Source organism: Fopius arisanus, unplaced genomic scaffold (genome assembly GCF_000806365.1).
Source record: "Fopius arisanus strain USDA-PBARC FA_bdor unplaced genomic scaffold, ASM80636v1 scaffold00001, whole genome shotgun sequence".
NCBI lineage: Eukaryota > Metazoa > Arthropoda > Insecta > Hymenoptera > Braconidae > Fopius > Fopius arisanus.
Genome location: NW_011887740.1, coordinates 2,750,674 through 2,770,791, shown reverse-complemented (window position 1 = coordinate 2,770,791; position 20,118 = coordinate 2,750,674). Strand labels below are relative to the sequence as shown.

Below are 20,118 nucleotides of genomic sequence, written 5' to 3'. Positions count from 1 at the left end.
CCTTTCAATTCTCCACAGATGATTACTGGCGTTGCGCTGTTCGATATTTAACAATTCCTTTTATGCATGGAGTTGGCACCGCTAAAATGGGTCCATCCTCGGATTCTACAGCTGTCGTTGATCCTCAATTGAGGGTCTACGGAGTGAAGGGCTTGAGGGTTATAGATGCTTCTATCATGCCAGAGGTACCAGTAGGACACTTAATGGCGACAGTTTACATGATTGCCGAAAAAGGTGCTGATATGATCAAACAATCATGGCAGTGACTAAAAACTACGTACCAACATCTCCCCACCAGAAATTACTGTTATACTAATTATGATATTCCTATAATCCGAGCACTTTTAAGCTGCTACACGAATTTACCTATATACGAATTGGCCTATACTTTTTAAATCAAGAATCGAAAAAATGCAGACCTGAATTTTAGGGTGAAACCATAAAATTAATTGTTATAAATTATGGTGAACTTTTGAGTATAACACTTATCAATGAAACGACGATAAGACATGCTATGTCCGCCACGTGTGTTTTGATTATTTTACACTGATTGTAAATGTAAGTTTAAATGGACAATATCAAATAAATAAACTTTCAGTCACCTGTGTAATTTATTTAATGCATATTGTGCCAATTATTCTTCTCCTACCCCGGCTATATAGCTCGTTATACAACGATTTTTTGAATAATAACCGATCAGTCGGTGAACAATCATAATTATTAGAATAATCGATTGTCCATCTATTTTTTTCCTTCAACGACGTTCAGTAATAGACTTCCAGGAAAATGAGAGTGATATTTGGAATGTTAATTTCCCTGTTGCTAACACATTCATCTGTAGGAATACATATTTTAAGACTGCTCACTGAGTATGGCCTGACAACTACTTATGGAATAAGAACCGAGCAATTACCAAGGTTTAATGAATACGATTTTATCATCGTTGGTGCCGGACCCGGTGGTTCTCCAGTGGCCAATCGTCTGTCAGAAAATAAAAACTGGAGGATTTTACTTCTGGAAGCCGGGGGACCCGAGGGAATTTTGCAGCAAATACCGATGCTCCCTACCATAAATACTAAATACGATTGGCAATACAAATATGAGCCTCGAAAAAAGGCATGTCTGGGCCTGAGAGATCGGAGATGTCTCTGCCCAAAAGGCAAATCACTCGGAGGTACAAGCACCATAAATGGTATGGTTTACTCGAGAGGACACAAATTGGATTTTGATATTTGGGCTGAACAGGGAAATTACGGGTGGTCGTACGACGAAGTTCTGCCGTACTTCAAGAAAAGTGAACGCGCTAATCTGCGAGGTATGTGATATTAGTATTAATTCGTGAGTAGCGATAAGGAAAATTGTATTTTTATCCTTTGAATCATAATGAGTATAAGTGTGAATAATCTGTTGTTCTTTAGAACCAGTGGATAAGTCATATCACGGTAAGAATGGATACGTGCACGTACAGAATACTCCATGGAGGAGCCCCATGACAGATCTCTTTTTAGAGGCCGGGAAAGAGCTGGGATACGACATTGTCGACTACAATGGACGACAACAGATTGGATTCTCGGATAATCAATTGACCATGGTGAATGGTACACGATGCAGTGCCTCGAAAGCGTATCTGCGGATAAGGCGATCGAACTTGGATATCGTGACAGAAGCCACGGTTTCGAGGGTGTTAATTGATGACAACAATCATGCCTACGGTGTGGAGTTCATTAAAAATAATAAAACATATCGAGTTAATGCGGGTAAAGAGGTGATTTTGTCAGCGGGTACAATCAACACACCGCAATTACTAATGCTCTCCGGTATCGGCCCTAAGGATCATCTCGACGAATTGGGAATCAAAGTGGTGAAGGATGCTAGAGTTGGATACAATCTATGCGATCATGTGGCTTTCATTGGACTAACGTTTTTGGTGAACCAAAGTTTCACATTTCTTCAACAAGCGATAAGTACTCCAGGAGCTGCACTTCAATATGCTATCAATGGAACAGGTCCATTTTCCACCCCATTTCCTGGAGGACTTGCATTCACCCGCACCAAATTCGCAACTGATGCTCGACCCGACCTTGAAATAGTTCTCCAAGCAGGATCATTCAACGTGGATCCTCGAAAGGGAAGAGCACGGGGAATAACCGAAGAAGTTTATGACACCGTTTGGAAACCCCTCGAGGGACAAACTACCTGGGGAATTTGGCCGAGTACACAATTGGCACGTAGCAAAGGACGTGTCACGTTGAGATCAACTAATATTAAGGATCACCCAATCATTGATGCTAATCTCTTGGACGATCCAAATGACCTCGAAGTTCTTGTGGAAGGGGTTAAATTCGCCATTGAGATATCCAAATCCAAGACTCTCCAGCGGTATGGCAGTAGACTGCATGATATAAAAATTCCGGGATGCGAGACATTGGAATTTAACTCTGATGATTACTGGCGTTGTGCAATTCGACAATTAACAACTACTTTTAATCACGAGATGGGCACCGCCAAAATGGGTCCAGCTACAGATCCTACAGCTGTCGTTGATCCTGAATTGAGAGTCCATGGAGTTGGGGGATTGAGGGTCATAGATGCTTCTATCATGCCGGAAGTACCAGTGGGTCATTTGGCAGCAACAATTTACATGATCGCCGAAAAAGGGGCCGACATGATTAAACAGTCGTGGCAGAATTAAACAATGCATCACCATTTCTCTTTCATATCATCTAATGCCAAGTGTCTAATATATCATTTTTCAGAATTGGAATAGAAGGAAAAGCGATGATTTATCACTCAATATTCTGTACTACTTTATGAGTATAAATAATGTAAACAAGCCGTATTTACTGGTACGATTCGTTTATTTTCCCAAGATTGCAGACACAAACCCAAATAAAGGATTTCAAATCGATTGTGATAATCAAAATACTTCGGGACAGCTGAGCAATTTATGATATGCGCATTGGGTAATGAGATGCATCGAATAATTTTACGCTATATAACTCGTTCTTTGAGCATAATCGATTGAATTTGGTGCCTGGGTGAGTAAATTACGAACTGTTACAACTTTCAGGAGAATATTCCTGGCGCCTTTTCAGAAGAACAAGAATAAATAGATATTCCCATAAAAATTGTTAAAGTTTCATTATAATACTGAATTTCAAGATGCATTTCCGTAAATATTCAAGAGTTCTACCCAATTTTATCAAATAATTGAAGGAAAATTGACTATTTCCATCGTCTTTCACTTATAAATGGTGAATTTCCAATTGTGCTATTCTTTAAAAAACGAATATAGCGTATGAATATATTAGAAGACAACCTAAACTTCCCAGAAATAACGAATCTAAAAAAAAATGCCTATGAAAATTTTGTTTGCAATACACTTCCTCTTTTCCTCTAGCTCGACGACATCAAATTTCACGAAAATGAAAGGGATATTCAAAGTATTAATTTCGTTACTGCTGACGATAAATCTTTCATCAGCAGATATACACATCTTGAAACTCCTCGCCAATTATGGATTCACCAACACTTATGCAATAAAAACCCAACTTCTACCCAGATTTGAAGACTACGATTTTATCGTGGTTGGATCTGGGCCCGGTGGGGCCCCAGTGGCCAATCGTCTATCAGAGAACAAGAACTGGAAGATTTTACTGCTCGAAGCGGGAAAACCGGAGGGTGTCTTGAATCAAATACCGATGCTGTCGTTTACGAATTCTGAATACGACTGGCAGTACAAAACGGAGCCTCAGAAGAAGGCATGTCTGGGTATAACAGATCGAATCTGTCCTTATACAAAAGGGAAAGCCCTGGGTGGCACCAGCACCATAAACGCCATGGTTTACTCCAGAGGGAACAGACTGGATTTCGATCTTTGGGCTAGACAAGGAAACTACGGCTGGTCCTATGATGATGTTCTACCTTATTTCAAGAAGAGCGAACGAGCAAGACTTCAAGGTACAATCGATCTCTTATAAAACACCTAGGAAAATTATTTATAATGGAATAGACCTCACTATTAAATAACAATCTTCAATTATATCAATTGAATAATAATCGATATAACATCATCATTGAATTTAACTGGTAAAACACCGAGAAAATGATATTTGGAATTTTTAATAACGTCACAGTTCCGTCACAGGAAATTTGTGTGGAATTTGCTATTGACCAATTGGTTAATTTTTCAAAAATTCATTCAAAAATTCATTCAAAACATGTATCACCAAAAATAAATCACTTGTTTTCGGTTTAGAACCAGTTGATAAATCGTATCGAGGAAGAAATGGATATTTACACGTGCAGAATGCACCGTGGCGTACACCGCTAGTAAAAGCATTCTTGAAATCGGGAAAAGAGTTAGGCTACAATGTGATTGACTACAACGGAAGACGTCAGATCGGTTTCTCCTACGATCAATTAACAATGTTGAATGGCACACGCTGCAGCGCATCAAAAGCCTACCTCCGAGTTAACCGATCAAACCTAGATATCGTGACAGAGGCGAGAGTATCACGAGTCCTAATTGACAGCAATAATCGTGCCATTGGCGTAGAATTCACAAAAAACAACAGAACATATCGAATCACTGCGAACAAAGAGGTTGTGCTATCAGCAGGAGCAATCGACACTCCAAAACTCCTAATGCTATCAGGAATAGGGCCCAAGGAGCACCTGGCCGAGCTAGGTATCAAAGTAATAAAGGACTCCAAAGTCGGTTACAATCTGTGCGACCACGTGGCCTTCGCCGGACTGACATTTCTGGTGAACCAGAGTGTCACCCTAATTCAGAAGAACATTCAGACACCAAGGGCTGTACTGCAGTACGCCATCAAGGGAACCGGGCCTTATTCAACAGCTGGTGGAAACGAGGGAGTGGCATTTGTCCGGACAAAATACGCAATCGATGCCCGACCCGACGTAGAACTAGTCTTTCGTCTGTCATCATTCAACGGTGACAACGACGAGAGCTTCCGAAAGGCACGTCGTGTCTCTCAACGAGTTTACGACACCGTCTGGAAGCCCATCGTGGGTCAGGACTCCTTTGCTATTTGGCCCTCGGTGCAATTAGCTCGTTCAAAAGGACGTGTCAAGCTGCGGTCGACAAACATCAATGACGATCCTATAATCGATCCCAATCTCTTCGACGATCCAAATGATCTTGAAACTCTTGTTGAAGCTGTTAAATTCGCGATCAGACTATCAAAATCCAAAGCTCTGAGACGATACGGGACTAAGCTACATGATATTAAAATTCCTGGATGTGAGTCATTGGAATTCAACTCGGATGATTACTGGCGTTGCGCAATACAACATGTAACAGTCACCTTCAATCATGACATGGGCACAGCTAAAATGGGACCATCCACAGACTCATCTGCCGTTGTTGACCCGTTATTGAGAGTCTATGGAGTCGGAGGATTGAGGGTCATTGATGCATCCATAATGCCAGAAATACCAGTGGGTCATTTGTCAGCGACGACTTACATGATAGCCGAGAAAGGTGCTGATATGATTAAAAAGGCGTGGAAGAGTTAACTGCATCATAAACCTTCCCCGACCCAATTACGCTTGTTCATTTAATTTCCACGCGTTGGAGTAAACGCAAAAATAAACTATACGACTTAAAATGTGATTTGAAGTGTAATTTGAGCCAGCTCGAATATTACAATTCATTAAATATCGTTTACTCTGAAAACGATGGATTTCAGGAAAAAATACAAAGAAACCTTTCTCGTGGTATATTTAATAAGCTAGAAAAAAGTTTCTGTAATGTTTCTGCCTGGAATTGATAGTTTTCGAGATAAATCGATTATTAATGAAGATGTTGGATTCGCTTCATCGGAAAAGAGTCAATTCCACCATAAACCTTCCCCTAAACAAACCCACGTTTAATTCAATTTCCGCAGGTTGCTCTAAACTCAAAAATAAACTCAAGTCTACAACATCATTCAAGATGCACCCATAATGCCAGAAATACCAGTGGGTCATTTCAGTACCGAAGTGGTAAAATGAAACGACTCAAATATTTCAGTTTCATTAATTATCGACTGACCTAAAATACTATTGATTTTAGAAGGAAATCTCAAGAGACCTTTTCCATCCTAAATTTAAATAGCTGTAAAAAAGGTCCTACAATGTTTCCACCTAAAATCGATAGTTTTCGAAATAAATAAACAATTAATAAACGCATTGAATTTGTCTCATATCTTTGTGGTGTTTCGCTCCCGATTACTGTTTATATGATAAAAAAATCGCAGAAAAATCAACTGCCCCATAAACCTTCCCAAACCACCTACGCTTGTTAATTTAATTTCCCCACACTGCAGTAAACTTAAAAATAAACCAGTAAACTCGATTGTAAAATATTATTGCCGGACGGTCTATATCAGCCATAATTCCATCCGTTTTTTTGCACTAAATCTGATAGTGCAGTCAGTATGACTCATCTCCTGCTTCAAAACACATGCACAAGCAGGAAAAGCGATAACACAATAAAAACAATGTTATGTAAGGCCTTTCTGATGCAAAACTCATTGCTAATAAAATGTAAAACCCCAGAGAAACGTTTTTTCCTCGACACCGGTGACAGATCTCAATAATAACCTCGAATATGACACAATCATTCCTTATCAGTACCCTAGTTCCCCTGGCCCCTCAGTTGTCACCACCGAGGGAATTCAAAAAGCCGTGATGCCAAACAAACAAACGCAATAAAGCAATCATGCACAATAAAACTACAACAATCAAATATACCTGATACAACAAGAGCCTCATTTGGACCGCAAGTGTGTACGTTTCCCATGGTAAAACCGATGTAATGTTATCCTTGTGCTGTCCTTTCCTGGGGATAAAAATTGTAAATACACTGAGGTCCACAAGACACTAAACACAAATTATCCGATCAATGTTTTCTAATTGGCACTAATGAGGACTTATTCCCATGTGAAACCGAAAGGCTAAACTATAATTCACGATACACTACGTCAAAACCTTCACTTTTTTTATTCTTCTTTCTTATTTCACTCGTCTTCTATCCCTTTTCACGGAGTTTCCTCTGATTCTACCCGAAAGCCACTGCCCAAACGGAAAAACACACACAAGGACGCGCCACGACCGACACAACACTGAGCCGACAGGGCTGCCACCATTCAGCGGTTAAAATGGCGCGGGGATCGCCAGTTCCGGTGTTTGGATGTTTGGAATATTTTCAGGAGGCATTATTATAACCTATAAACCACTGTTAAACATACAAAGTACCTTTTCTGTTTTCAACAAACAACGCAACATTATTTTCAAGTTTTTATTGGGGAGAGTTTTTGTCAATCAGTCAGGAGTGATTGTTGCTGGGGAAATCGTGAATTTGTGAGGATTTTTCATGAAAAATCGAGGGGATAACAAATGTATCATGGAAAGTTGACGCACGGTTGGAGTGTACGTACTCACCTGTTTCCACGTAATGCACTTGATTGTTTGGTGGATTGGCGGACGGTAATATGAACAAAACAACGATGAACACACCGCAATCGAACAAGAAAAAGAGGAGCAGGATGGGGGTGAAGAATGAGACGACTGCACCGGCTAGTCAGGAAGTACTTAGTCCCCAGGAGGCCACACGTTTTGTTTTGGTAAAATAAAAATATCAGGGATTCAAGATTTTTGTTGTTTTTTTTCAACTGAAGATAAACTTATTTTTTAATCGGCAATTATTCAAGATTGGCAGAGTGAAACTGAATATTTTCAGGCTTTCGAACAGAAACTTTTCGATTAAAAAAATGATATTCATTTGGCATTCTCATGTTTTTTTTTCAGATGAATCCCCTGGGTAACGAGCTGGGAAAAACCTACAAAATCAGTATAAATAATGGGATTCCAGTAGCTTCTATGGACGATGTGGATTTGGACGAGAAGAAAGTGATATCCCAGTGTCTGGATAAGGAGAAAGAGGACAAGGCAGTGCTGAGTAATTTACCAGTGGCTGTGGTGAAGGAGTTGAAGGGTTACGAGGACCAAATTGGCGAGGCAGAGCCCCTGCCCAATTCGTATGTGAGATTTATGGAGAGAAGTGGAGAGGAGCTTGATGGTGAGGTTGAGTATGACCTGGATGAGGAAGATTCAGCCTGGTTAGCTGTTGTTAATGAACGAAGAATATCGTCGGGGCTGCCTCCAATGGAGCCAGACACCTTCGAGCTTCTGATGGACAGACTGGAAAAAGAATCGTATTTCCAGCAGCAGAGCAATGGAGGTGGAGGAGTTGCGGCTGACGAAGACGCTGTTTGCTGTATCTGTATGGATGGAGAGTGCCAGAATAGCAATGCCATATTGTTCTGCGATATGTGTAATTTAGCTGTCCACCAGGATTGCTATGGGGTTCCTTATATTCCGGAGGGTCAATGGCTCTGCAGGAGATGCCTCCAGAGCCCTTCTAGAGCAGTGGACTGCGTTTTATGTCCCAATCGTGGTGGTGCCTTCAAGCAAACCGATCGTCCAGCCACCTGGGCACACGTTGTCTGCGCTCTGTGGATTCCTGAGGTGCGATTTGCTAATACTGTTTTCCTCGAGCCAATCGACAGCGTCGAGAGCATTCCTGCTGCTAGGTGGAGGCTCACCTGCTGTGTATGTAAGAGGAGAAGTGCTGGTGCCTGCATTCAGTGCCACAAGAGCAATTGTTATGCTGCATTTCACGTCACCTGTGCACAACAGGCTGGGCTCTGCATGAGAATGAGAACTGTTCAGCCTTCCAATGGAGAGCCCATGCTTGTGCAGAAGACTGCCTACTGTGAGGCACACACTCCACCTGATTTTCAACCGTCCACTAACCCTGCCGAAGCCAGGAGGCGGGCTATTGCTAATAAGAAGACATCATCTGCGCCTGTTATATCTATTCCCACTATTCCACCTGAGAGAATCAGGGAAATTGCAAGTCTGGCAGAAGGTCTCCCAAAACGGAGTCAACTGATCCAGCGTCTGATAGCCTACTGGACCCTAAAACGTCAACACCGAAATGGTGTACCACTCCTCCGTCGCCTCCAGAGTTCGCATCCCCACGGTAGACCACCACCCTTGGGCAGTCACTCACCAGCTCCAGACGGCGAGCTTCGAGGGGAGCTCTACCGCCAGCTGAAATACTGGCAGTGTCTGCGCCAGGACCTGGAGCGAGCGAGATTGCTGTGCGAGCTCGTTCGTAAGCGGGAGAAGCTGAAGAAAGAGCTGTTCAAGGTCAAAGAGAAATGCCTGTGGTTCGAGCTGAGACCCCTGGAGAGTGTCCTCCAGACGCTATTAGAAGCAATTAAGGCAAAAGATACGAACGACGTTTTCGGTCAACCCGTGAACATCAGCGAGGTGCCGGATTACTTGGATATCGTCTCTCAGCCGATGGATCTCTCGACGATGGAGACAAAAATAGAAAAACAGGAGTACGAGAGTGTCTCAGATTTTCAGAGTGACTTTACCCTCATGGTGAACAATTGTCTCGCTTACAATCGCAAGGACACAATTTTTTACAGAGCCGGGCTCAAGATGCGCGAGCAGGGAGGTGCTCTTATTGATCAAGTTCGCAAAGATTATCCTGAACTCGACCCTCACCCACCTGTTGTCGACCAGACGACGACAAAATCGAGAAAACGTGAGCGTGTTAATCGGAGTAGGACAGAGTCTGAGAGTCAGACTGGAGAGAAAGAAATGGTGGGTGTGAATCGTCGAACAGCTGTGTTATTCACGAGGAAGGCCAAGGCCAGAGCCAGCAAAGGGGGACAGACCCCAGTCAGTGAGGAGATCAAGAAGCAGACGGATAGCTTCAGGGTGTACAGGAGTGGAAATATGGATAGTGATATTGGGGAAGGGGATAGCCAGTCGTCGAGTTGCAGCAGCTGCTCCACCAGCAGATCCACAACTCCTGAACCTGAGGAGGAGGAGGAGCAGCAGGAGGACGAAGAGGAGGATGATGACGAGGAGGATGAGGAGGAGGAGGACAGCGAGCCCCCGCCATCACCGAAGAAAGTGAAAGATAATGAGAAGGGCAGAGGAAAAGGTGAGGGACGACTCGATGCTTTAACACTCGTCTGGGCCAAGTGTCGAGGATACCCATGGTATCCTGCCTTGATCATTGACCCCAGCACTCCCAGGGGAACTGTACATAAGGGGGTGCCCATTCCAGCACCTCCTGATGATGTTTTGGCACTCGCTGTTAATTATAAGGATCCTGTACATCTGGTTTTGTTCTTCGATACGAAGAGGACATGGTGAGTAGAAAAACTTATTATTTTGAAGACTCTCAGTGATTTACTCCTGAATGGAAAGTTTTGAATAAAAATAAATGTATTAAAATTTCTAGTTTTTTTAGTTCTAAATATCAGTAGGTAAGAAATAAAATAAGCATTTAAAAAAGAATCCATTCAGAAGCAAATTAGTCATTTGTGTGTATTAATAATTCGATTGATTTATGAATTGATAATAATAATCGGAAATTTCAGGCAATGGTTACCTGGGGAGAAGTTGGAGAAACTCGGTGTCTCGCAGAAAGTCGACGAAGCTAAATTAATCGAATCTCGAAAGCCAGCTGATCGTAAAGCTGTCAAAAAGGCGTATCAGGAAGCACTTCATTATCGCAAACAAACACATAATACAGCATTCAATACAGTATCATCATCGTAGTTAATGGTATTAAAATAGTTATCGTTTTTTATTAGAAATACAATTTCTTCATATCAAAAGGCATACGAAAAGAGCATAAACATAATTTTTGAGGAAGTGGTGTGTTTCTCATTGATCCTATTTTTTCCTTACGATTTGGGGTTTGAAGTCTGGGTCGATGGCTTTTGTGAGTGACTCGGCGTATAAATTCAGTCTCTGGGTCATCTGAATAATTAATAATCATTATTAATACATTATTTCCGACGTTGAATGAAAAAAATACTTACTCGAAACCCCCAATGATCTTTCGTCTGACGACAGGCGTTGAGGTCCATCTCGACAATAAGCAATTCGTCCTTATCACGACTCAGACTTGGAGTTCGAGTCCCATCTGGTGCAGTGACGTAACTGGAGCCGTAAAAATGACCGAAGTCTTTGTGAGCAGGCTCACCATTGCCTGATGTGAATTCATTCGGGAATATTTCAGTTCCCACTCGATTTATTGCGCAGGTGAAATAGCTGTTCGCTATCGCAGCACATCGGGCCTCAATGGGCCACAGGGGCTCAGATAATGCGCCCACAGTTGCCGAAGGATTAAAGACAATCTGTGTTATAAATTTTAATTATGAAAACTTTTCTACTGGAAAATTCCACCGATTTTTTCAAGCATTGGAGAATTATTCAATTACAATTGCTATTACCGGGTAACAATAATTATTATTTTCTCATTTTCGGATCTGTATTTTTTTCACAATTACCTCTGCACCGTTGATACCGAACATCGCCCAGTTCATGGGGTGATGACGCCCGTAGCAGATATTGACCGCAATTTTTCCGAATTTAGTTTCAAAAACTGGATGGCCAGTATCTCCCTCCATGTAGTACGTGGACTCATTGAAGTCTCCGACTCTCGGAATGTGATTTTTCCTGTGTTTTCCCAGTACTTGGCCATCGGTGTCAATTATAACGCAGGTATTCCATAGCGTATCCCCGTGAGTACTGTCTCGTTCCAGAATCGGAGATATTATCACCATGTTATACATCTTCGCTAATTTCGATAGTAGTACGGTGCTGGGCCCTGTCAGGGCATCTTCAGCGAATTCAACCCATGGGAATTTTTCACGAGTGCAAAATGCAAATGGCATGGCTGCAATTATTTCAGAAGAAATATATCAATGGAAAAACAAAGAAAAAAATGACAATTCTCTTTTCACAATTTTTATTACCACACCTTTGGATTTCTTTTTTTTAATTATTAACAAACTAGAACTCAATTCCGGATTTATTCAGAATAGAATTCCGTTGGAATTCAGTAGAGAGAATAAGCAGATGAAATCAGGAATTCTTTTTCGAATAGCCTTGTTAAATAATTACACGAATTTCTTTGGTTTAAGAGAAAAAACAAACATTATATAATCATTTAAAAAAATTAATACGTACGCCAGGCTTCCTGAAGACAAAGGATGTTGACGTTATTACTCCCTGCAGATTGAATATATTTCTCGATTTTATTGTATATCGCATTTCGTTGCTCTATTACTGGTTTGTCTGTGGGAAGAACTATCGAATGTTGGATCAATCCCACCTGGACTATTCTCCGAAGATTCGATGACTCCTCTCGAGCAGTCGCAATGAGAGAACATAGCTTTATTTTCAACCCGAAATCAGTGACGAAAGGCTGACGTTCCCTGAGAATAATTTTCATCATTAACATAAAAATTGGATGTTAAAAATCGGGGAGACAAATGGAAATATCAAAGCTTTTTATAATCATTGGAATTGAATCATAAGTCTCATTTCTATTAATCGATTGATTAATCACAATTAGTTATGGTTAAATCATTGATTAGTTATTTCGTTCCATTTAATCACTTGCTCAAGATGAGTTATGAAAAGTGATGGCGAATGGAAGATAAGATAGAGAAATAAAACAATGAATATTCACTAGTGTTCAGTTATTAAAGCAGTGCCATAAAATAGAATATTTGTTCATACCTCCAGCCTGTCCCGTACAAATGAGCTTTTGCCTTTTTCAATTCGACTTCGGGGAGATATTTCTCGAGGGTTTCTTCCAGATTGAAGCTTTCCATCTTCGAACTGCAGATGATTGATCGTACTGGAGGATTTTTAAGTATTTATCAACGTTCTTATCAATTTATGTGAGAAGTGGGTCAGGTTCTACGCCTGTCAGAAATTTAATTCAGTAGTCAAGTGATCAAGCGAGACCACGGGACTTACCACATTATTCTAATTATCGAATTATCTTAAAGGCTGTCGGTCCTAGGTGAACATATCACAGAGTTTTTACGTAACTGATTGAATTTCCAACAAAAAAGACTTTCCAATTTTTTTTCCTTGAATCAATATTTTTTTCGGCCCATCGATATTTGAAAATTGTAAAATTAGAGTCATGCTCGCTTTTGTGCTCCATTCCTGGATTGTTGTTTTGAGAGGTTCAACGGAATGCCTCCCACTTCAAATTGTTTCAAACGCATCCACTGTGTTTACAAATCGACACATGTGACAAGAACATTTTGTTGTGAGTGAATTAAAAAAGTGTTATTACGTACAGCCATGGGAGAGAATCAACAACCCATTATTTGTGTTCCTGGTGATGTACCGATGATTTAATGCACACTTTCCAGTTTATAATATTTTCGAGAAAAATGTTCTAACCTAAATTGTGGGTTTTACAGGGCAGAGACTGTGTCCAGCGAGTAAAACGAGTCTTTCTGGTCCTGGGACATACGAATTAACTGGATACATCTATGCCAAGTTAGCTGGAACTGTCGAGATATTAAATGATGAAAGTGTAAATGAATAAGTAAAAATAAGATAGATCATACTCAATATATTAAGATATTTCTTCGAACATCCTCAGCTCAGGAATTCATTGAAAAAATTATTATATTTAATCAATGCAAATCGCCGTCTTTGCAATTTTTATTTCATTTCGCCAATTACTTCGTAAAACTATTCGATTGCATTGCAGAGTGAATAATTTTTGTACGAGTTTCGGAAAAGAAACTAGAATATCCAATTGGTGACCAAAATCAGAACATAGAAATACAGGGACAAACCTATTAAAATGATTTTTGTATTGAGAAATTTTCCGCTAGGAAGTCGCGTTCACTCACTATCCAGGTAATTTAATCTCAAATTTTAAGTTTTTTTTTCTCATTTTTCAACAATTTAAGACAAAAACGATAATAGTACATGGCACAACTGAGCAGAGTATTGTGCCAGCTCCTGGGGATATCGTGACAGCAATGGTAACTCTGGTAAATCAGAGATTTTGCAAATGCATTATGAAATGCATTGGGGATACCGTCTTGACGAGGACGTACAGAGGAATATTGAGGAAAGAAGATGTTAGGGCCACTGAAAAGGACAGGGTGGAGATGTACAAGTCGTTTAGACCTGGGGACATAATACTAGCCCGAGTTGTATCCTTTTTTATTCTTCATAAAATAACAAAAGGAATATGTAATGAGTCATGAATTTTTTTTCTTGTCTCAGCGATTTCTCATTCCAGGTGGAAAAATTAATTCTTGATTATGATAATTCCTTATTATTCTTGATCAGATGCCCATGACTGAGGCTCACACTTATTCTTTGAGTACTACTGAAGATGAATTGGGAGTTGTTGTGGCTCATAGTGAAGAAGGTTCGTATGAAAGTGAATAGAGGAGAAAGCATAACCGCATCATCTTCCACATTTTATAACAATGTCCATTAATCAATTTTCATATCAAGTGATTAAAGAACCGTAATAATTTTTTCCAGGTGTTTCTATGGTCCCGATTAGCTGGACGGAGATGCAGTGCCCAAAAACACTCACTAAAGAATTCAGAAAAGTGGCAAAAGTCGTTCCTGAACATGTACTCAATGAAATGGGATGAAATATCTCTTAATGCAAATGATGCTACGTGTATTGAAACTGAATAAATATTTTTAAGATATTTGCTCCCTATTCCTATGAGTTTTTTTTTACTCAATAAAATAAAATCATTTTCCACTTCGCAGACGAGAAAACGTATATTTCAGGTCAAGAGGTTTCGTACACATAAATTATTATTTGTACTTTACAGAGCAGAATTAGACCTTTTGAATTAATATTCTGTCGTCCTAAAGAAAACAACCGTAAAGAATAAATAACAATGGCGCCTGTCCTCAAAACACACATGTTATAATAACAACTGTGAAACTGTCTAATATCTGCAAGGAATGCTCTGTCCTTGAGAAATATAATTATGAACAATCATAAATTATCATCTGAATCGTTACGAAAATGAGTGAAATAAGTGACTGGAAATGTGAGGCCTCGAACTACATAACAGGTAGGATTTTTCACTCCTGAGGTTAGGATCTCAATCCTATTTGAAAGGAAAGGCAATAATAAGAGGCAACAATAATAACAAAATAGAATATTTTTCTTTGCACTCCTTTCTGTCTGTAATGAAGAATAGATTTCTTAGGATTGATCTATTTATTCCTGAATTAGGAATATTGTGCAAAGAAAGACAATAGAAAAATGTATGAAGCATCCATTTTGCATAAACTTCCAGTACATAAGGATTCTTTATTTCATTTCAGAAATCAGGAGAATGATGTACGGCTTTGGTGATTCGTCAGAGCCGTTGATAGAATCAGCCACGATAATAAATGATGTTGTGCAGAAGCAGATGAAGAGTATTGTTTATGAGGCATGCAGAGTAGCTGACAGGAGAAAATCAGATGTTGTTGAGGAGCAGGACTTTCTATTTCTTCTTCGACGGGATAAAGTCAAATTGCATCGGGTGTTGAAATATCTTCGTAAGTAAAATATGGGAATAAAAAAAAATGTTTGTAATGGTTAATGGTCAGGAAAAGTGACTGTTATTTTCTGTTCTTCCCAGAATTCAAATCAGCCGTGAAGAAAGCACTCGACTCCAACCTGTTCTCCTCGCCTAATGAAGACCGCAATGAAGTAAAATTCGATAAACGTTTCCACCAATTCTTGAGTAATATTGAGAGCCCTAGTAACACCACGACAATCGACCATGTGAAAAAAGCACGAGACCTACGCGCTGAAATGCTGTCACGAAGGCTCGATGCCGTTCGTTACATGGAGTACAGCACCGCAAGATCAGCCTCTTTCGCCAATAAATATAATCACAAATTTGGGAGCTGGATAGCAACAGAGGGAGACCTGAAGATTTCCAAACAGGCGTATACAGTGTTGGGATATTTTGCTTATGAGACAGTGGCACAGATCATGGATTTTGCTTTCTTGGTGAGGCATGACCAAACTAAAATACATGGGGATGCGTTGGATAGACTGAGACTGGGATATTGTAATCCTGCGACTTATAAACCTTATCAGCACGGCAAGGTAAATTCATTAAGGATCAATCATGAATCGATTTGAATTGATTTGAACTTAAAGTTCATTTGGATGTACTTTTTGTTTTCTTTAAATCATATTTTATATTATGAATTAAATTTCGGTCTTACAATTAATTCTAGGGAGCATCGATGAAGCCAGTGACTCCAGCTGAGATAAACGAGGCCCTAAGACGCTACTGGTCCCCCCAGCTGGACAAAACAGGCCCTTTCAACCGCTGGTCAACGCCCAAATCACATCCCAAGTTCCTCGCCATCTAGACCAGATCCAGCAAAATCTCCCACGACACATCCCTTCCGCCAATAACTTCCAAGTACTTTCAATACAAATTTTTATTACATTATGTGACATATCTACAATTCAGTACCCCTAAAATCTTCATCTCCTTAAAAATTAAAGCGCAGTTTCCCTCAAATGTTCAGGAATTTATACACATGCTCATTTTATTCCTGTATCATGGAGAGAGTAACGTCGATACTCTAGCCTTACCCTCGGCTCCACCTGTGATGCAGGTGCCAGATTGATTAGCTGTCGACCAGTCGCAGCACAGAGTTCCCTTGTGTCCCCCAAGCTCAAGGACTTTTGCCTGAGTCCCTGGAGGCATCTGCATAAAAAAAATCAATTTACTCAGTTATTCACAGTTGAGTAAACGATTGGGAGGGAAAATAACATTGAGAGAAAAAAAATTCCAAATTAATTTCCCTTCCAAGTAGAGAACTCCTAAAGACTATCAAGATTCCATTTTTAGCTCAATATTTGAAAAAGATTTTTTACCAGGAATTCACTTTTATTAAACTTCAATTTTCGACCGAATGTCTCGAAAATAGGAAGTAAATCTCTGATTATTCAGACGTATTAAATTTGATTTGGGAATTTAATAAGCAGCCCATATTAAATTTTCATTTCCCCAAGTGAATTGAGGAGAAAGATAACTCAATACCTTATATATGTTGCCACCATTCTGTGTACAGAGTAACATATGAGTTCCACTCTGATCAAAGGTAAACAGTTTCCCATGTACAGCATTTTTCTCGATTTTAATTTTGGTCTCCCACATGACTTTGCCCGTTTGATTGAGACTCCTCTGGCAGAGTTTTCCTTCCTCGCTCTGAGCGCAGATATTCGTGTAGTCATTTATAAGCTCGATATCTATCACTGGACTCGAGTGGCAACTCAAATTATCTATTATCTCGTTTCTCCTGAGATCGTGGATCAATATATTTCCGTTGGAGAGACCAGTTATGAGCAATTGTCCATTGTGATTGAAGGCTGAGCAGAGGGCTGTCACGTTACCATCCATTGGCAGTGTTCTTTCCAATTTTTTTGTCTTCAAGTCGTAGAGTAGGAGTTTGCCCTCCGTGGGATCAGACAGAGAGCAGACGAATGTTGAATCTGTGGGATTGCAGAGAAGGGTGACAATTCTGGAGCCCTCGTGTTGAATTTCCCAGAGAGTCTTGCAGTCTCGAGTGTCGTGGAGTTGGATTGATCCGTTGTTATCGCCGTGGAGGAAGTAACGCTCGTTCTTTGATATCCAGTCGAGGGATGTCACTGCTTTGTTTGAGGTCAAGGTAGTTGATGTGAATGTCGCGACGGTTTTTGGTGATGGTATCGGCGTCCAGACCTTGATGATGCCATCAGCATCTCCAGTAGCCACGTAAGATCCAGAGGCATTACTTTTACATTGTATTATTGACGTTTTGTGCTCTGTGTATTCTTCTTGACTGAGTAAAATATAACTCGACTCAATCTTGTCTTTGGTTTTCCTTTCAATTGCAGGATCAACTGACGAGTCTCTCTTTCTCGTTAATCTCGAATCACAACTCATGCTCCGTTTACTGACGAGCTCTCCCTTACTTAAGGAATTGACACGACCTTTGGTATTCGGTCTTTTTGTTGACGTTATGTCATCACCATTTTTTTTCGCACTCGACAGAGATTTACGGTGAAGAATAGGACTAGAACCTCCTCCTATGTTTTTTATTAGACTCCTCAGAGTCTTGGGATTCTCCATCAACGGCGATTCTCTACAGGAGAAGTTTGTACATTAGTTTATCTGTGAATGTTGTTTATGGCGCATTCCTTACTGAGCAATTATATAGAAGTCATCCATGATTGGTGGATGGTGAGGAGTAGAGCCAGGGTTGACATCGGAAATACTCTCAATTTTTGTTGATTCACTCAAACATTGCTTCAGGGCTTCGTTCTCCTCTTGCAGACGTTTCAACTTGTTGGAATCCTCGTCGATTGTGAGCAATGTCGGTTGAGGCATACACTGTCATCCAGATTAATTAATTATTAATTAACATAGCGTTGAAACAATTATTTCATCTAATCTCCTTAACAGTTAATTCAAACTTCAAAGTTCAACCCAACTCAGAGTTTTATAACAAATAATTATACATATTTAAACAATAGTTTCAATTTTTAAACACCATTGCGATAATTTAAAATTCAATTAAATTTTCATTCCCTTGAAAAATCAGATAAACATTTTTCCAGATTTACAATTTCCTATTAAAAATTAATAGTAAAAAATTTCAGGGGTTTTTCCTTGAAATTTCACTCGTAATTCCCTGAACTCACTTGAAATATCGTAGCCAAGAAGTTATGGAGGGATACAAGCATAGTATCCTGCCACTGCTTGCTGAAGTGTACAGAATATATCGGATTGTCCTCAGGATTTTTTATGAATGGATAAGCTACAATAAAAGACGATAAATGAGAACAACACCTAAAACTACACCATCAACGAAACTCGAGGATGATCTAAGAAATATCCGTGAGTTTATCATAAAAATATAAAAATAAATGTGAAAACCCTGTATTCACCGAACCAGTCTTTCCACTCTGAGTGGCCCTGCAGCTCTGGCGTGAGCTTTGTGAAAAACTCCTGAATCCTCTCAGGTTTATTATTGACAGTGGCATTAACAAGATACATCTTCAAAACAGCATTCTCCAGCTTTCTGACAGCCGGAGTAAAATGATTCTCAAGTCGTGAGAACATCCTAGTGTCCAAATGACCCCACAGTTCCCTCAGAGACATGAGATCAAACGTGAAAATGTACTGCATCAGCTGATCGACAATTTTATCCACCTAGAAATACGACAATTATAAAACGGTCGACGACCCCCGGAGGATCGACTGAATTCTCACTCTGAATCCCTTCTCCTTCTCGGCTTTCAGCTCATTGTCAAATGTCTTGAGTGTTTGACTGAACCCTCTGAACAGCAGATACTCCTTAACCAATTCATCGACGTACTGTACGTGTGACATTTTGCACCTCACTCTGAATACTGGAGCAATTCAAATAAAAATAATGAAAACTAAAGTACCCGAGCCTTTCCACAACAATGCTGATGTCATATGGGTGCCATATTGTCTGATACTGAGACGACACAACCACAACAACGACAATAACGACAACAACCCACCACCACTTGATCGTCATTCCATCTCTCTCTGTTACTCTTTATCACTCTCTCACATCATACGCCACTGCAGTAAGTCTGACGTCAGAACGCTGCGTTTAAAGAGTTCCACTATCTTTTAATTTTTCATACACTTTTTTTAATTTATGGGAAAATCTGGATCAGATGGACATGGAAAAATACATCGCTTATAGGTTTTATCATCATTCAATGACGTTTCATTTTACAAATGTCTGGTAAAGTTTTGCGAATATTCGCGAAATTTTATTGAGAACAAAAAAATTATTCCACAGTGGTGATATTTCGTGAGATATTGAATAATAATACAACGTACAAACGGAATATTTTTTAGCGTCAATTTTATCAAACGTTTCTCAGAAATTTGTAAAAAACTTGAAAAATCGAACAATAATAATTTCATTCCGATAAAATTCAGCTTTTAAAATTTTTCTGGGAAATTATCGATGGGCTTTACGCAAAAAAAATAAAATACGTTTTTGTATTTTGTCATTATCCACTGGTAATAATTTAATATTTAATAAATTTGTCAGAAAAAAAACGAGAATTTCGTCAGAAGAGGTGTAGAACATCCTTAAGAAAATTTCCATTTCTACAGCCAATCGTGTCAAATGTGAATTTTATTATTTCGTCAATACTCGCTGTGAAAC

General features: G+C 39.8%; 7 protein-coding genes across 9 annotated transcripts in view; 4 read left to right on the top strand and 3 right to left on the bottom strand.

Moving 5' to 3' along the window:
* The window catches only part of Flo2 (flotillin-2), an 84,518-nt gene extending 77,424 nt beyond the window's left edge, over nucleotides 1-7,094 (bottom strand). Inside the window, exon 1 of the mRNA XM_011317036.1 lies at nucleotides 6,760-7,094. Coding sequence (XP_011315338.1) covers nucleotides 6,760-6,808 — 49 coding nt within the window. The 5' untranslated portion in view covers nucleotides 6,809-7,094. The remainder of the gene's footprint in view (nucleotides 1-6,759) is intronic.
* LOC105274137 (glucose dehydrogenase [FAD, quinone]) lies at nucleotides 710-3,007 on the top strand. The gene is made up of 2 exons (XM_011317024.1): nucleotides 710-1,315; nucleotides 1,419-3,007. Exons 1-2 carry the CDS (start codon nucleotides 787-789, stop codon nucleotides 2,690-2,692), a joined length of 1,803 nt encoding a protein of 600 aa, XP_011315326.1. The 5' UTR covers nucleotides 710-786; the 3' UTR covers nucleotides 2,693-3,007.
* Nucleotides 7,095-7,193: 99 nt separating the features above from the next.
* Br140 (bromodomain-containing protein 140) lies at nucleotides 7,194-10,758 on the top strand. The gene is made up of 3 exons (XM_011316706.1): nucleotides 7,194-7,631; nucleotides 7,816-10,244; nucleotides 10,476-10,758. Exons 1-3 carry the CDS (start codon nucleotides 7,500-7,502, stop codon nucleotides 10,654-10,656), a joined length of 2,742 nt encoding a protein of 913 aa, XP_011315008.1. The 5' UTR covers nucleotides 7,194-7,499; the 3' UTR covers nucleotides 10,657-10,758.
* Nucleotides 10,657-12,965, bottom strand: pyd3 (beta-ureidopropionase pyd3). 2 transcript variants are annotated; one of them, XM_011316729.1, is made up of 6 exons: nucleotides 12,874-12,965; nucleotides 12,631-12,751; nucleotides 12,076-12,323; nucleotides 11,394-11,782; nucleotides 10,923-11,240; nucleotides 10,657-10,860 (listed from the first exon to the last, which is right to left on the bottom strand). In XM_011316729.1, the coding sequence occupies exons 2-6, from the start codon at nucleotides 12,723-12,725 to the stop codon at nucleotides 10,774-10,776; spliced, it is 1,137 nt and encodes a 378-aa protein (XP_011315031.1). In that variant the 5' UTR covers nucleotides 12,726-12,751; nucleotides 12,874-12,965; the 3' UTR covers nucleotides 10,657-10,773. The 2 variants fall into 2 exon arrangements, with proteins under 2 accessions (XP_011315031.1, XP_011315021.1); XM_011316719.1 differs by lacking the exon at nucleotides 12,874-12,965 and having other exon boundaries at nucleotides 12,631-12,867.
* Nucleotides 12,966-13,154: 189 nt separating this feature from the next.
* On the top strand, nucleotides 13,155-14,608 carry Csl4 (exosome component 1 Csl4). Of its 2 annotated transcripts, XM_011316740.1 has the most exons (6): nucleotides 13,155-13,246; nucleotides 13,332-13,447; nucleotides 13,755-13,779; nucleotides 13,849-14,081; nucleotides 14,221-14,302; nucleotides 14,422-14,608. In XM_011316740.1, the coding sequence occupies exons 1-6, from the start codon at nucleotides 13,210-13,212 to the stop codon at nucleotides 14,535-14,537; spliced, it is 609 nt and encodes a 202-aa protein (XP_011315042.1). In that variant the 5' UTR covers nucleotides 13,155-13,209; the 3' UTR covers nucleotides 14,538-14,608. The 2 variants fall into 2 exon arrangements, with proteins under 2 accessions (XP_011315042.1, XP_011315050.1); XM_011316748.1 differs by lacking the exon at nucleotides 13,755-13,779 and having other exon boundaries at nucleotides 13,833-14,081.
* A 193-nt stretch (nucleotides 14,609-14,801) lies between these two features.
* On the top strand, nucleotides 14,802-16,364 carry Spt3 (Transcription initiation protein Spt3). Its single transcript, XM_011316682.1, has 4 exons — nucleotides 14,802-14,975; nucleotides 15,232-15,450; nucleotides 15,534-16,009; nucleotides 16,144-16,364. Exons 1-4 carry the CDS (start codon nucleotides 14,927-14,929, stop codon nucleotides 16,279-16,281), a joined length of 882 nt encoding a protein of 293 aa, XP_011314984.1. The 5' UTR covers nucleotides 14,802-14,926; the 3' UTR covers nucleotides 16,282-16,364.
* LOC105273944 (WD repeat-containing protein 91) lies at nucleotides 16,339-19,476 on the bottom strand. The gene is made up of 6 exons (XM_011316695.1): nucleotides 19,176-19,476; nucleotides 18,851-19,115; nucleotides 18,605-18,720; nucleotides 18,106-18,293; nucleotides 16,962-18,045; nucleotides 16,339-16,625 (listed from the first exon to the last, which is right to left on the bottom strand). The coding sequence occupies exons 1-6, from the start codon at nucleotides 19,293-19,295 to the stop codon at nucleotides 16,476-16,478; spliced, it is 1,923 nt and encodes a 640-aa protein (XP_011314997.1). The 5' UTR covers nucleotides 19,296-19,476; the 3' UTR covers nucleotides 16,339-16,475.
* Between the last annotated feature and the right edge of the window lie 642 nt (nucleotides 19,477-20,118).

Coding starts and splice junctions, on each gene's coding strand:
- Csl4 (XM_011316740.1), top strand. CDS start 13,210: ATGGGAGAGAATCAACAACCCATTATTTGTGTTCCTG. Junction 13,247..13,331: donor ACCCATTATTTGTGTTCCTG/GTGATGTACCGA, acceptor TGGGTTTTACAG/GGCAGAGACTGTGTCCAGCG. Junction 13,448..13,754: donor AGATATTAAATGATGAAAGT/GTAAATGAATAA, acceptor ATTTTCCGCTAG/GAAGTCGCGTTCACTCACTA.
- pyd3 (XM_011316729.1), bottom strand. CDS start 12,725: ATGGAAAGCTTCAATCTGGAAGAAACCCTCGAGAAATATCTCCCCGAA. Junction 11,783..12,075: donor TTGTCTTCAGGAAGCCTGGC/GTACGTATTAAT, acceptor AAATAATTGCAG/CCATGCCATTTGCATTTTGC. Junction 11,241..11,393: donor TCGGTATCAACGGTGCAGAG/GTAATTGTGAAA, acceptor TTTATAACACAG/ATTGTCTTTAATCCTTCGGC.
- LOC105273944 (XM_011316695.1), bottom strand. CDS start 19,295: ATGTCACACGTACAGTACGTCGATGAATTGGTTAAGGAGTATCTGCTG. Junction 19,116..19,175: donor AGAAGGAGAAGGGATTCAGA/GTGAGAATTCAG, acceptor TCGTATTTCTAG/GTGGATAAAATTGTCGATCA. Junction 18,721..18,850: donor AGAGTGGAAAGACTGGTTCG/GTGAATACAGGG, acceptor CTTTTATTGTAG/CTTATCCATTCATAAAAAAT.
- LOC105274137 (XM_011317024.1), top strand. CDS start 787: ATGAGAGTGATATTTGGAATGTTAATTTCCCTGTTGCTAACACATTCA. Junction 1,316..1,418: donor TGAACGCGCTAATCTGCGAG/GTATGTGATATT, acceptor GTTGTTCTTTAG/AACCAGTGGATAAGTCATAT.
- Spt3 (XM_011316682.1), top strand. CDS start 14,927: ATGAGTGAAATAAGTGACTGGAAATGTGAGGCCTCGAACTACATAACA. Junction 14,976..15,231: donor GGCCTCGAACTACATAACAG/GTAGGATTTTTC, acceptor ATTTCATTTCAG/AAATCAGGAGAATGATGTAC. Junction 16,010..16,143: donor AACCTTATCAGCACGGCAAG/GTAAATTCATTA, acceptor AATTAATTCTAG/GGAGCATCGATGAAGCCAGT.
- Br140 (XM_011316706.1), top strand. CDS start 7,500: ATGAACAAAACAACGATGAACACACCGCAATCGAACAAGAAAAAGAGG. Junction 7,632..7,815: donor AGGCCACACGTTTTGTTTTG/GTAAAATAAAAA, acceptor TTTTTTTTTCAG/ATGAATCCCCTGGGTAACGA. Junction 10,245..10,475: donor TTCGATACGAAGAGGACATG/GTGAGTAGAAAA, acceptor CGGAAATTTCAG/GCAATGGTTACCTGGGGAGA.